We start from the raw sequence: 15,147 nt of genomic DNA on the forward strand, positions 1-15,147 counted from the left end.
TTCTAAGCAATGTTCCAAACAATTTATTTTAGAAAGCCTAAGGTTTGGCTTATGTCTGTTTTTTATCATCAAGGTTACTGATACACAAGAAAGTACCTGTGACAGTGACATCTTCTTTGATAATTGATAACAACTTGAAATTGAACTTGTGGTTCTAGATATGTACACTGTAACACTGCAGTGTACAATGTAACACTGCAATCTTTGTTAACCGGTTTAAAGATCATATCTTTACTTCTCTCATCACATCATATTCCACAGAAATTGAGAGAACTGGGTGAAGAGATTGCACTGAAGTTCACTGCCTTGCCTCATAAAAAGGCCATCAATCATTTTCAGAGTTCCCTCTGCCATCTGAATCACAATCACAAGTAGCACTTTTCATCAAATTATCCACACGAAGCATTAAATGAAGCATCACATTTTTATGCAAAGCACATTCCATGCAAGAGCTTGCCATTCTATCTGAGTAAGAACAGCAATCAATGCTGTTCCATGTTAATTTAATGTAACATAACACATTTTTCGACACCTACTGGGAAAAGAAAGAGCACACTTTTAAACCCTGGATTGATTTGTAATGACATCCAGTAACAATCCATCACCACGAAGCACAAAGCCTGCACTCTGCTCGCAGTCAAATATGTTGTGGAACTTTAAATTTGGTCTCCCTGCCTGCTCCCCATCCACAATACATGGTCATGGCCCTGGTTTTGGCATCAACTCTGGCACCCACGGCTGTTTTGTTATTACTGGTGAGATCAGATGTTTTCTGCCTTTACCTAATCTGTCATTAAGCCTAGCCTTGGCCACATCAAACAAACGAGACACAATCGAACGTACAGTAGCAGGGGGGGAATCGGGGATTATGAGAGAGTGTGTGTGTTTTAGGGGTGCGTGGTGAATTATCTCATTGCCTGACCACGAGATACCACCTGGTCCTCCGTTGGTTCCTTGGGGGAGACGGGGGCCGGGCGGGGCTGTTCCCTTGTGGGGGTGGGAGCGAGTGATCTCATAGCCAGGGTTTAGGTAAATGCTTTACGGGAGAGTGTGGGTGCGTTGGCGTTTTCTCTGGAGAGGGAAGTCTTTGTTCAGGAATGAGCAAGAGAATTCTCTGGGATAGTCATATTTTAAAGGCAAACATCTGCTTGAAACCACTTTAAACATGACTATATTTGTCATGTGCCATACGTCACCTCTTACTGAATTGAAGAGACATTTTTTCAGTGTTTCAATGGGAAGGATCTTAATGCACAGGAATACAAAGTTTCACAGGGTTTCATATCTGTTCTTTTTCAAAGAAATTGTTACATTTCTTTTCAAGCTGCATTTCATCAAGCAAATTGGTTGGAAGAAACTTATTCAATGCTGTGTAATCTATAAGAAGGTGGAATACTAGACAGTTAAAGTGAACGACAATAAAATTGGTATCAGCCAATTAAAATGATTTTTCCTTCTTTTTTAATTTGGCCCCAGCTCCGAAACAGCTACGGTGGTGTTATCGCCACCTAGTGACGAACTCTATAAATAGTTTCATCTGTGAAACAGCCATTTTTCATACTAGTTTATTTTTATTTTTGTGGTCTTATTCGGTTGGAATCTAGGTTATTCTATCAAGTAGGGATGGGCAATACCACTGATTTTATTTTTGATCCGATACCAATACTCAGATTATATCTTGATAGCAATAGCCTACAGATACCAATACTTTCATAGTATTCTTCTGTACACAAAAAGGGAAAATCTTTGTGATTTCTAGAATGAAAATTGGTAAATGCGGACATCCAATTAGCTATATTTGAAACCCATTGTATTATTATACTTTGTTTTCTGTTTAATAACAGAAATTACTACCGAGACCTTTTCTTGCATACTGGCACTTATTTTGAGGGTGTGAGGGTACCCTACTGGCAGATACATGCATGTAGATTACATCCACATTTATATTTAAATATATTATGTGCTACTTAGTTTTTATCACTTGTTTGCACACATTTCTTCAGCAGTAGTAACAACAAGCCTAGCACGCTCTCAAAACTATTAGGCATAAACAAAATATTGCAAAACACTGCATTCAAAATCGAATCAACACATGAAATAAAAATGCAAAAACAAAAATAAGCCGCCCTGGGCACCAATTTCACACTGGAAAGATAAATAGAAAACACTGCCATTGAAATGTCCGTGTGCTTTAGTTTAAGCCCATAACATAAGCCTACTTTACATATGACTTGTTAATATATTGGCTAACTTATACTTATAAAATTAATACACGAATACAACTGTAACATATCAAGCTAATATTTATATCAAATATTTCCTTCAATCACTCGAAACAATTACATACAGTAGCGATAACTTACTAGTACAGCTAGTTATCTCAGATAACTATTCAAACAACCTATCTGGTGTTCATGTTGTTGTGGAGAACACCAACTCCCATACACCTCCCCGTAGCAACAGAACCAAGATGGCTGCGCCCTGTAACTCTGATCATTCGCCCGAAATTCCCAAGGCAATGGAGATCCCAAAAAGCGAAGTTTCATCACCCGAGTCTGCAGACCTCAGTGACAGCAACCAGTATCATTCCAACCCGTCAACACCGAGCCGCTTCTCGCCTCCTGATGTAACCGTCTCCGGTCCTGGTAGCGCGGGACGTGGGTCGGCCACTGCTTCCAGCAGTAGCATTCCCACCTGCCGGGGTATGTCATGGACTCCGTCCGAAACAAATTCCCTGATTGCCGTGTGGGGTAGTGAGCGACTGAACGAAGCTCGGATTCAGCAACTGGAGGTAGCAGGGACCATGTTTTCTGGAAAGGGGCCGGGGCCAGCGGTGTATGAGCGGGTCTCCAAAGCCTTAGCGGAGCTGGGCTATGAAAGGACCCCATCCCAATGCAGGGAAAGGATGAAGGTAACTAGCTAACTGCTAACTAGCTACATTGGCTAAATTAGGTCGCAGAGTATCTGTGAACGGCTAATTAACATTGTACGTTTGTGTGTTATGAAGTGCTCAGCATGTCTTGACTGCAGGCTAGTTCTTGGAGCACAGTTACAGACATGGCATTATCAGGTAGCTGGTAGTATCAAAGCAGCTGTAATGTTGCCTTATTGCTTAAGTAAAAACGTACAGTAGCTAACGTTGGTTGCGGAGATGCTGTACTATAACTTAGGTGTTGTAATTAGCCTGCTGGAGCGCTGGTGTTTGGGTTTTTCCCATTTTAATTGAAACAATATATTCATTTTTACAGTCCAATCAATGACGTCAGCAAGAAGTTAGACGTATTGTGCATGGCAGGTCTTACGGTTTCCTAGGAATCATGTCACTTAACTTATAATTGATCGTGTTACTCATATTGCCCCTTCAGCTAATAAACGCTTCACGTTACTCTCGCGTTTCTAATGCTGTTATCGGCTCTGTTTGGTGACAGACACTACGGCGATGCTACAGCCGGGTGAAGGAGCACGGGGTCGGGAAAAGAAAGAGCAGCTACTCGTTGGAGCAGCTGGAGAAAGTGTTCGGTCAGGGTGGCTGGGACTTTCAGCCATGCCAGCCCGTCCTCATCAACAGCAGTGGTCTCTACCAGGAAGTGGAATCGGATGGCAGCACCATGGAGGAGTGTTCCCAGGAGGAGTGGTGCAACCGGGACCTCGCCGTCTTTCCGGAGGGGGAGATGGAGACAGGCGAGTGGGACTCATTCTCTGTGCAGCAGCCTTGCACCACCGCGGTTGGGGCAGACGACGAGCCGGAGGAATCCAAGAGGCGCCGATCTGGCAACGGGTATTCAAGACGCGAATTGGCTGACAGAAGGAAGAGTAGGTTGAAATTAGGTTCTATAATCTTCGTCTGTGATCTTTTTTTTTTTAGGAGATTTGCCTGCTGTGCTGTGCAGGAAAGATTCACAAGAGATTTAGGGGAAATAATGATTTGGTCGCATGTCGGGATTAGTGCAGAGTGATTATGGCTTTCTAAAAAAGTCAAAGTTAAAATGTAATTCTAGATTATGTAATTATTCCGAAAGAAAGATTATATATTCTGGGGGCGAAGCTGTTTCTATGGTATAGGTATCAAATCAATGTCGTTTTGACTATCCTTTAGCAAATGTACGTGCATGTTTTTGCTTTTACTAACATATTTAAGTCTCACTAAAGCTACTGTTTGAGTGCAGGACAGGGATTTTCTCCTGTCCCCAGCAGTAAAGAAACATTCGATTCCGCAACCTTGTAATGAAACGGCTGTGATTTTGGGTTAGAGGCGCGTTTTTTTATTCGGCCGCTGCCTCTGAGAGCGTTTATTGTCTTTCTGCTTGTCCAGCTTGTCTGAAAGCGCTATTTGTTCCCTAGCTGAAATCCGGCTTCCGAAGAAGCCAGCCCAGGAGCTTAGCCAGGGATCCTCAGACGGCATCCAGTGAGTGTTTTTGAACAGCCACCCGTAATCCACCGTAGAAGATGCGTTGCTCGGCAACAGCCTGCGGTAACATGTCCACGAGCAGCACCAAGTCACCTTTTTGTGCATCATTTTCTTTCTCTGAATAGAGGTCTAGAACAAGTAATCAAACAAGAGATTGAGTCTGGCGAATTGAATGTGTTCAAGGGAAGGTATTTGGAGAAATATGTAGAATAAGTAACATATTTAGCATGTGTTTTCTTCAGAATAATTACTTTCAGATTAAAGTAAAAGATGTCAGTCAAATTTCAAGAATTAAGTTAACAACTTGGTCAAAACTTTATTAATTGGTACCTGACTGACAGTTGTTTGTGCCTTTAAAATTTTTTTTTATACATGGTTCATGTAAGGCTAATTTACCATGCTAAACAAGGTTTCATTCAATGCCTGTGTTTTGGTAGCCTGCACCCAGTGCCCCTTCGTGCCCCCATTCTCTGCAGGAAACAGGAAGTGATGCGTAACGTGATCCGCATCCTGGAGTCGGCGCAGGTGAAGTGGGAGCCCTTCCAGACGTGGACGGACTTCTCGCGCCTGCACCTCTCCAACAAGCTGGCGCTGTTCGGCGTGGGCTACGCCACGCGCTGGCGGGAGGGGGTGCGGTACCACCACGCCGAGATCAGCGCCCAGGTGCCCCTGGGCAAGCGCCTGCGCGAGTACTTCAACCCGGAGAAGGCCGAGGGCCGCGCCCTCACGGCCCGGGTGCAGAAGATGAACTGGAAGGGCGTCTTCTACAAGTGCCTGGACATCACCATCAGCGAGGCGCGCTGCCTGGAGCTGCACCTGGAGGTGGACTGGGTCCCGGTGCGGCCGAGCAGGCCCGCTGGACGCTACGCGCTCCCCGAGGGCGTCCCGCGGGCTCACGGCCTCTACGCCATCGGGGGCGGGGAGGAGGAGGCGGCTGTTTCCCGCCCGGGGGGCGAGCGCTCCTCCCCGGAGCCCGGCGAACCCGAGCCGGGCCGGGGCTGCCCGCGGACGGCGGGGTCGCCCGCGGTGACCTACCGCTACCTGGGCGTCGCGGAGGGCCGGACGCTCCGGCAGTGCCTGCACGGGCACTTCAGGGCCACCGGAGGGCGCCGCGGTCAGCGGGAACCCTCGCCAGTCGCCCGCTTCCTGCGGGAGAACGAGGACCGGGGGCCCCCTCCCCCCACCGTTTACGTCAAGTTCATCGAGGTGGAGCTGGACTTCCTCTCCGCCGGGTCACTGGTGGAATGTTTAGAAACGGCCATCGGTTACCCCTTAAAACTGAACAGGAAGCAGGACGTGTAACACAAGGTGCACTTACAGACACCTTAACCTTCTTCTGCTCTGGCTTTTTAGCGAGATGCTGGTGGTCTTCCAGAGGCTCTTTGCGTTCTTCCGAAAGCAGTTGGGGGTTTGAAAAACAAGGGTTTCGTTGCTACGGAACATCAGAAAGCGAATCAGGAAGTGGGAAGAAGTTATAATGTTCATTTTGGAATCATTTTATGTGTACAATTCAATCCCAGTATGAATTATGCCCATCTGATTATAAAGATTTATTTAAAATTGTATATATATTGTAAATATATTCCACCGTTTTCCTTTTTTTTTAAATAATAATAAGCTTTATACATGTACAGCAAACATATTTAGAACACGCTGTGGTTTATTGATCACCTTGTCTTATGTTTACATTGTTTGTTAAACAAAATAATTACTTAAGTGGATAATCACCTGCCATTCATAGCACCCTGCAGTGTGGAAATGCCCTTTGCGGTGGTCTTTGTGGAGGTGAAAGCAAGGCTGACAGCCCGGTTGCTGTTTTGTGTGTAGGCTGGATAAACAAGTCAATGTATTATTGCATAAGTATATTTAAAATTTTATTGGTGATAATTTGCGAATGAAGTAGCAATTTTTTACTCCTGGCACTCCAAACCACATTACTTTCAAGGTTTTCTGTGGTTCCTGTATAAAGCATGGTTGTGCACTTATACAACAGTGAAAGCAAAGAATATCACATAATCCTTTGTTGAATGCTCCAGAAAGTACGAATGCAACACATTCTAATTGTTCATATTGGTCAACGCAATCTATGGAAAAAATACAAGCAGTTAAGGTGCATTAACTGTCTTAACTACTGCTTGTATTTTTTCCATAGATTGCGTTGTTGCCGTTCTCGTTGTGTTAGTGTTAATCAGTTTAACCTTCAGGGTCCAAGTTGAACTATGCGGTTGTTCCCTGCACTTGGACCGGTACTTCTCTCTAGGGGTTTCGTCATACTTGTTCCTGGTTATGGTTATACACTTTGTTGTACGTCGCTCTGGATAAGAGCGTCTGCCAAATGCCTGTAATGTAATGTAATGTAATGGTCATTGGCTTACGCGATATGTGATTTGATATTTATGTCATTTCTGCCACATGGTGCATAAGGCCAATTTTTCAAGGAACAAAAGGAAATAATCAGATACTTACGCTACATTTTGGTGTGATATCATTTAAAACAAAAAATCTAAACAAAAATGTTCTCATCTAAATCTACCGAAGTCAATTTTCTAAAATGTGCAATGGGATCTTCGGCGAAATTGTTTTTACGCAGTAATGCATGTAGGATTTTATTTTACCACTAGATGGCAGTGTCGAATCATAAAGAGGCAGGTATTTATTTCGATGCATATTTGGATTTGTAATTTTCAACGGCTTGGTAGATATTAATTAGGCCAAATTTTGACCGGTTCGTGCATTTTAAATAAGGTTAATTTTATTGAATAGTAAGAGTAATATTAACTGAGCGGTTGTGGGGGTTTGCACCTTATATTTATGTCTCGTATTCATCTCATAACATATTTTTTCTTTATCAAGTTTTCATTGACTGTCTTCATTCGTTTGTCATTGCTGCCCCCCCCCCCCCAGTGCTTCATACATCTATCTGGAGTCAGCACGAGTTGCACCACAATATTGTTTAATAATTGACTGGACATGTCATTTTACGTTGTTTTTACGCACCCTTGGCAGGGCTTAGGTGTTATGGCCCAAGCCACTGGAAAATGTTTACATGAATTGAGTTATCTGATGCTTTTTATATAAAATGCACATAATTATACCCTAGAGTTTGAGAGTTTTCCAGGAAAGGCAGAGGTAAGCGTCAAGAAGGCGTGTGAAAGCGCGCTGATCAAGGCATGCCTGTCTACTGATCCATGCGCGAGGAGCCTTATTTTCAACTGCCGGGATTAATTAATAATTCAAAAAAGCGTCGCCAGCACCTCATTCCCTATGTGCAAGCCAATCCTCCCAGCGAAATCTAACTCGCGGGGCTTTGCTTATGTTGGATCGGTGAAAAAATACATGGTTAATTAAGTTTGCAAAGAAGATCCTTTTATTTAAATAGCTTTTAAAATACTCCAGAAAATTATAACATCGTATTTAAAATAGGAAACACCGTTCTATACATGTGCTCCATGTCAAATGCATTGAAGAAGCATAGACCTAGCATGTTTATCGGGAGCTCTTGAATTTCATAATGGTACACGAGAAGCTACACGTAACACATTTTATAGGTTATGGCGGAATTGTGGATTAACACGATGAACAAGCGCTTCGTTCATTTTATTGCCTTTTCTTAGATTTAAATATTATCAAGAAAAGTAAGCCAGTACATTATTATGTAGCCTACGACTGGTTTGTTGAGTGTTTGGAAAACAGCTGAAAATGGCAGTAGCCTACTACTATTCGAAAGGACAATATGAGACATTCGAGTTTACCCTTCAATAATTAACTTGCCGTTGAGGCATTACAAATCCCACATGGTCTTGTCATGACTGTGTAGTGGAGGAGGATGAGTCTACACTGTTGCAATGTTAACTCAGAAAGTGAAAAGTTAAGGCCAGGGCAACCTGCTTTGCCTTAGATATGTTGCATTAAATCCATTAGAATCTAGCCTGCAGCACTGGAAGGCATTAATAATTCACAATTTATGAATCAAACCAGGTTTCCAGAGTTGCACTACAAGCTAAAATGAATATCTCAGTCCAAACGTACAACAATATGACACTGGCGTAATATTTGTATATATCTCCACCCTATCCCGTTTATTAGTGGATAAGTCTGAATTTATTGGTTTATTAGTTTTGATTTAGAAAAACTGTATTATGATTATTGATTAATATAGGCTGTTTAATTATCCTATAAAACACACATACACACACACAACACTCAGTGGCAATTTCATAAGTTAGCCTACACCTGCTCGAGTCTGTTCCTCCCAACAGGACTGTGGCTGCAACTCAATATATAAAGCACGCGTACATGGTGAAGAGGTTTGGTTGTTGTTCGACCAAACATTACAAATTGCCAAAACACGTGATCGAAGCAACTTTGACCGTGGTATGATTGTTAGTGCCAGACGTGGTGGTTCAAGCATCTCAGAAACAGCTGCCCTCCTGAGATTTTCACGCACTACAGTCTCTAGAGCAGAAAAAGGCAACAAGGACCGTCTCTCTTTCTGTTTTTCATGCCAACTTCTGGCCTTAATTACTTAATTAGCCCTAATATTTATGCCATCTGATATTATAGCTACATATCTTGATAAGTGCAGACTGTCCCTACATGAAACATTTTAATGTGATATAATCTACGAATGAACCAGTGTTGGTTTACACAGTCCATTAGCTCATTTAGCCAGTGTGATTGTTGGAAACAAAAACCTGCATACAGATCAGCCTTTCAGGAGTGGAATTGCCACCCCAAGTTCTAGAGCTTACAGAGAATGGTGCGATGAACAAATAACATCCAGTGAGCGGCAGTTCTGTGGGCAAACACACCTTGTTAATGAGAGAGGTCGGAGAAGAATGGACAGACTCGCTCAAGCTAATGGAAAGTCAAAAAAAAAATGCTCAAATAACAGCTGTTTATAACAGTGGTGTGCAGAAGGGCATCTCTAGATGTACAATGCGTCAACCCTTGAAGTGGGTGTGTTACATCAACAGAAAACCATGCCAAGTTCCATTCCTGTCTGTTAAGAACAGGAAGATGAGGATACAGAGGGCACATGATCTCCAAAACTGTATGATTGAAGATTGGAAAAATGTCACCTGGTCTGTTGAATCTAGATTTTTACCATGACATCCAGATATAGGGTTAGTATGTGGTGTAAACAGCATGAATCCATGGATCCATCCTGCTTCATGTCAACAGTACAGGCTGGGATTGGACTTGTTATAAATGTTTTATGTGCTTAATAACCTTAGTTTTTTTTCAAATCCAGGAACAAATTTAGACTGAAATATGAATCATTTATTATTGTGCTAGAATGTTATTTCTTTCTCTGCCATTTTAAATATGATGCTATTCCTTGCTGAGAGCTCTTTCGCTATCTTTACTTGCAGCACGTTTCCATGTCAAAAATCTCTTAAGCAATCACTTTTCAGTGCCCTCTCATTTCAGAAATTCAGGATTATAAACTGAGACTTCAGCAAGCTCATCCACCACCAGTAATTGAGCAATTTCGCTGCTTTAACTTCAAATATGTTTCTATGGCAACTGGTTATACCTAAATTGGTGTTAGAGATATATTCACCTCTGCCTAGTTGCACTCTACACACCACACTGTAGGTACAGTAGGCTACTTGGAGCTGCACCACTACTGACTGTCAACTGAAGTCGAGCCTATAATGAGCTATATCATTATTTTGCATTCCTGTGGTGAGGTTTGGAAAATTATTAAAAACCGTGTACATTTTTTTCCAGTTATACCTTACAAAATAAAGATTACAAAACCGCTTATCTATAGATAAGGTTGTCTGAATCTTTCGAAGTAGGCTAGTGATGAATGACTGGGCAGCTAGCAACCCGTCTCTGTAGTAATGCACTTTCTTATTGCGTTCTTAATTGTGCGCATACATAGGCATACAGGTCTGCACAATTCCAAAGCCTTTTTTCTCTGCGTCGTTCGGCTATTGACGCAGGTTATTCGTTGTGCATGACCTGTCCCTGAACATACGTTGCTCTGTGTAGGCGACAGCCTACACGAACTTGTTCAGAAATACCGGTAAGTAATGTGTGGTGTTATAAATGCATTTCTGTTGAATTGTAGAAAAACAGAAAAAGTTGTAGACATGTCGATGTTAGCGATATCATCAGTTTTTTTTTTTTTTTTTTTGCCTATATGTGTTCGCTTCTGTTTCCCCCAGGAAAAAGTTTGTATTGTTTCCAAAGCCCGAAGCTTCAGCCCCCACCGGGCCGAGGAAGGAGGCGACCTCCAGCTCAGAGCACCTGTCGAAACTGGGGGCGTGCCTACTGTCACAGCGGGCGTAGCTTCTCCTCACAGGTGCAGGGGGAAGGGCGGCCACTCCAGCGTCGCGCAGCCGGAACATTCAGCGATGTTTACTGCTCGCACAGTAATGCTTTCGTGGGATAAAGTGCTTCAAAATTCTGAAGGCGACGGAGACAGAGGGACATAAAAACTCTAGAAGGAGCAGAACATCGCGCGTCGCCTGGCTCTTTGCTTGTTGAGCGTGTACATCAGGACAACCGCTCCTGCGCGGTGCAAATGTCAGCTCAAGCTCACAGTTGCGCATCGGAACCAAACCGGAGGCGATTTACACACAGCCCAGTTATACTCGTCCCAGTTTGTCGTTTTCACCTTTCGCGTTTTCTCTAGAGTTTTGTCTTTTGGGACAGACTTGTGAGCTTGCCCCCGACCAAAGGATAATCGTGCGGAAATAACGGAATTGTTTTGGAGGATTGTACTTCTGAGGCAACAGGACGGGCGGGCACACAGACTGCATGTCGGGCGATGGAGATGCTGACTTCTGGGAAACTTAGCGCCTTGCTGTCATTGCTGCTGATTTGGGCTTTTACAGGTAGGTTGTGCAACTAATGCTACAGGGAAGGTATTGTGAATGAAGGATGCACAGTGTTTTTATCTCAATTCGTTTTTGGCAAGTGCTTTATGCGTGTACTGTATAATTTCTGTTAATTCAACCCAGTATCATAATTAACCGGTGACGAGATAATAACACAATAGCTCCTTTATTTAGATGTCTTCATGAATGTGGTGGGGGAATAGGTGAGAGCGAGAAAGCAAGGGCAATGTTCCCCTGTTTAAAAATACTTAACTTTCTCCCGAAGGCCATGGAAATGTTAAAGTTGCAGAAGATTACCGAGAGCGGCTTTTCGGCAGGATTTGAACATAACACCTGTTCTTTCCTGAATGAGAAACGAGGCACGTTGTATTTCCCATGAAAGGCTACAGTCATGTCGTGTGTGTCATCAATGGAACTTATTGTTTTCTCAAACTAACAGCTGAACACTACAGTGGCCCAGTAGCCTATCTTTTGTTAAAAATGTGAAGCTTCAGTGTAGGCTACCTTATTGTTTTAAGTAATGCGTAGGCCTACTTAGTTTACTCCTCAAGCACCCGTCAGAGACGATTTATTTCATTCAGAACAGTAGATTAGGATGTTAGTTTTTTTACACTTAAGGCCAAGTAGGCATTGTTCACGTCATGAATAATACTGATTCTTCCTTTTGAGTATGCTTATTGGATTCAGGAATATAGCTAATGTTTTTCTAATGTGACATTGACTAACGCAATGTTTAGCAATATTGGAAATGAGATTAATTGTTAAATCTACTGATATTTTAAACTAATCTCCTTGATACATTTTCTTTTTATTGCTATGACACATATTACACAGTTTTAGAAGTAAACATTCAGTAATATATTAACAGACTCCAATAAAATAATATTCTTCTTATCTGAGTTTCACATAGCTTTCCATTATAAGCTCATAAATATGATCTTTGCGCAGTCACTGATGCACACAATCTATCAAAGTAACATTGCTAATATAAGGACCACTTAATCATTGGGTGTGTACATACATGTCTGCATGGAATTAGAATATAAATCCTAAGTTATAGCTCAGTGCCCATTCTAAGAATTCACAGAGTCCATCTCAACACTGTTCCAGCAGTGAGGAATTCAACATTAATCAATGCCAACAGTGACCTTTAAGGTACTCTTTCAAGAGCTGGGGAGGAATGGTTTCTTATAAAACAGAAGGCACAGGACCAAAGATACTGTAGTCACCTGAATGTTATTTAATAAAACAGGAAATCAGTTGGCCTTTTTATCAGAACAAACCCCTAATTCCGAGCTTTACGTTCATTTCATGTGGCTAATGAAACCAAGCAATAGCACTGTTGTTGTCATGGTCTTGGCTTGCCAGATAAGTAGGTAGGCTGGTATCAACAGCTGGCATCACAAGTTCATGCAAATACACTTATCTATTATACTGGTTTCTATTACTGCTCCTAGAGAGATATAAATCTGTTATCTGCAACATATCAAAGTTTAGTTTTCGTATTGTATATGAGAACACATACACACAAGTAGGCACTCTGCAACTTCAGTAGAACATCTTTGAGAAGTGTATCTGCCAGGGTGTTTGCGCATAGATTGGTATGCCAGCATAACCCACTCTCTAAACATATTTTGTTTCCTTTGTCAGATGTATATCACCATTCTATTTCAATTTTCTTAATTTTTGTGAATGCATGTGCACATGGTGTATACGTACACATGGTGAGTAGTCTAAGCAAAGTATGCAGTACATCACATATGACATTGCATGTACTCTTGTCATGCTCACATCATAGACATCTTATCTCTTTATTGTCTGCTGATTATCATCATGCATATTGTGTTAGGGCTGGACAACAAACAATATGGTTAATATATTCAACTTCTGTGTGATTATGGGATGTGGTTTTCTTGATCACGGAAGCTGCATGACTGCGCTTCTGATTGGCTGTCATATGAACACCCAATAAATACGTAGGAGATTCTATTTTTTTTCCTTCCCAGAAGCATTTCACTTGGCCTATGACGTTTGTAGGTTCACTGGCATAGTAGGTATGATTACAGAAAAAGCAGAAAAGAAAGCTGATACGCCACATGGGGACAGTGATACTGGATAATTACTGTTACAGTTATAGCCCAGCCCTTTATTGCAGAGCAACAGGCAGCAGACCCCTCCCTCCCTCCCTCCCTCCACCCCTCCAACCACACACCATTCAAAAAGGTGCTTTCTGTTTTATTCTAAGCTATTCACCAAATTCTTTAAATCAAAGAAAAATATAGATATATGTATTATGGATGTTGAAAAGTGTATAATTTGGGAACTGATAAAAGAATACAAATGCCACTAGAAGTTCTACTGTTATGAAGGTAACTATGTTTATGCAACGCTAGCAATTAATCATCATCTAATCTTCTTTCAATATATATTTGTTTAGATTTTGAAATGGACTTTTTTTGGTTTCTGGAAATCAGCCTTGAAAGCGAAATTCTTGGAAAGATCTTGGTGCATGCACTCCATTTATAGTTCTGAAAAGCATCATTTGAGAATACTTGGTATGTGTGACATCAAATATTTTTTCCATTTTATCATCTCTGAGAATAGGCCTGCAGCACCATTTAAGGCACCTACTGAGCTACCCATTTACTCTTATAGAGATAACCGAGTTTCCTAGTCTGCATAGAAATGAGTCAAAGATTACTCATTGTCTCAGAATAGCTAAAACCAAAAAAAAAAACGTTGTAGCCTAGTGAGTACTGATAAGCAGTTAGTCAAACTTATCGCACGTGTCCAAGATGGTACAGGCCGAGTGTTGGCCACCCATTCCATCGCGTGAACTCAGGGAAAGCTTCATTGTTTACTTTGATCGACAGGTGTACACTGGGTGCAGTAAAGTGTAATTTGACTGAGAACGAAGTCCATCCGTATTCCAAACTGGGATGCCTTGTTGAAGTGAGAATGGAGCCATTCTGAGCAGGCCCTATGGAGAAAAGATAGTTTTGTGTGTCTGGGATGCTGGGGTGAAAGGGCGGCCATTTTGTCTGTTCACTGAACAGTGAATCCTTGCCAACTTCTTCTTGGAATGTGAGGGAAATCCTTGCGTGCCATACTCAAACTCACAGCTCGTTGTGGGTATGTGCAGTATACCATAGACGCAAATGTACATATGAATGCACGCAAGCATGAACAACACATACATGCATATAGATTCAGTACAAATACATGCATACCAGCACACACATCCATGGAGACATGTGTACATACACTTACACGAACACAAGAGTACACGCACATTACGCAATCTCCTGACACACAAAAAACTGGACTGGCATCTTGGAGTACTGGCGTCAGTCTGAGCCATGTAACACGGTGTAGGCAGAGAGCAGAAACGAATTCTCGTGAGTTCCCGAGTTCAAATCCAGGTTATTTGTTAAACTGTTTATGCGGCGGGTTTATATGAGAAACGCTGGTGATGGACGAGCTCTGTTCGGCTGTGCCCCTCTCATTCCATTCCACTCGAGCACGCTTACACTCCCTGCACGGTACCAGGTGCCGATTGGCCGTGGCTTCTCAGGTGTAGGAGGTGGAGCTGAGGTCAAAGACCGGGTGAAATACTTCAAGATGCGTGTGTAGTATGATCCTTATGTAGCGTGTTATGTTATGTTTATGTTAGCCACTGATGATGCTTGTCTGTCTTCTTCTCAGTGGTCCTCACGTCAAGTAGAGCATGAACTACAGTTGAGTTTTCAGTATACTTTCTCCTCTTTTTTAAAACTTTTTTTTATGTTTGTTTTCACTGCTTTATGTCCTTTGTGTAGCTCGCCCTGTGCTCTGAATCCAGCCAGGACGAAACTGACTGTGTAGTGCATTAAAATACATTAAATT

At 42.2% G+C, this 15,147-nt stretch overlaps 2 protein-coding genes across 2 annotated transcripts in view; both read left to right on the forward strand.

Moving 5' to 3' along the window:
- The first annotated feature begins 2,408 nt into the window (after positions 1-2,408).
- On the forward strand, positions 2,409-6,010 carry LOC118210378 (myb/SANT-like DNA-binding domain-containing protein 2). Its single transcript, XM_035386505.1, has 4 exons — positions 2,409-2,911; positions 3,429-3,813; positions 4,342-4,405; positions 4,885-6,010. The coding sequence occupies exons 1-4, from the start codon at positions 2,471-2,473 to the stop codon at positions 5,708-5,710; spliced, it is 1,716 nt and encodes a 571-aa protein (XP_035242396.1). The 5' UTR covers positions 2,409-2,470; the 3' UTR covers positions 5,711-6,010.
- A 1,300-nt stretch (positions 6,011-7,310) lies between these two features.
- esamb (endothelial cell adhesion molecule b) overlaps positions 7,311-15,147 on the forward strand; it is a 48,855-nt gene continuing 41,018 nt past the window's right edge. The window contains exons 1-2 of the mRNA XM_035386506.1: positions 7,311-7,537; positions 10,588-11,259. Of these exons, the coding sequence (XP_035242397.1) occupies positions 11,193-11,259 (67 nt within the window). The 5' untranslated portion in view covers positions 7,311-7,537; positions 10,588-11,192. The remainder of the gene's footprint in view (positions 7,538-10,587; positions 11,260-15,147) is intronic.

This window comes from Anguilla anguilla, chromosome 12 (assembly GCF_013347855.1).
Source record: "Anguilla anguilla isolate fAngAng1 chromosome 12, fAngAng1.pri, whole genome shotgun sequence".
Classification (NCBI taxonomy): domain Eukaryota; kingdom Metazoa; phylum Chordata; class Actinopteri; order Anguilliformes; family Anguillidae; genus Anguilla; species Anguilla anguilla.

Coding starts and splice junctions, on each gene's coding strand:
- LOC118210378 (XM_035386505.1), top strand. CDS start 2,471: ATGGCTGCGCCCTGTAACTCTGATCATTCGCCCGAAATTCCCAAGGCA. Junction 3,814..4,341: donor ATTGGCTGACAGAAGGAAGA/GTAGGTTGAAAT, acceptor TTTGTTCCCTAG/CTGAAATCCGGCTTCCGAAG. Junction 4,406..4,884: donor GGATCCTCAGACGGCATCCA/GTGAGTGTTTTT, acceptor CATTCTCTGCAG/GAAACAGGAAGTGATGCGTA.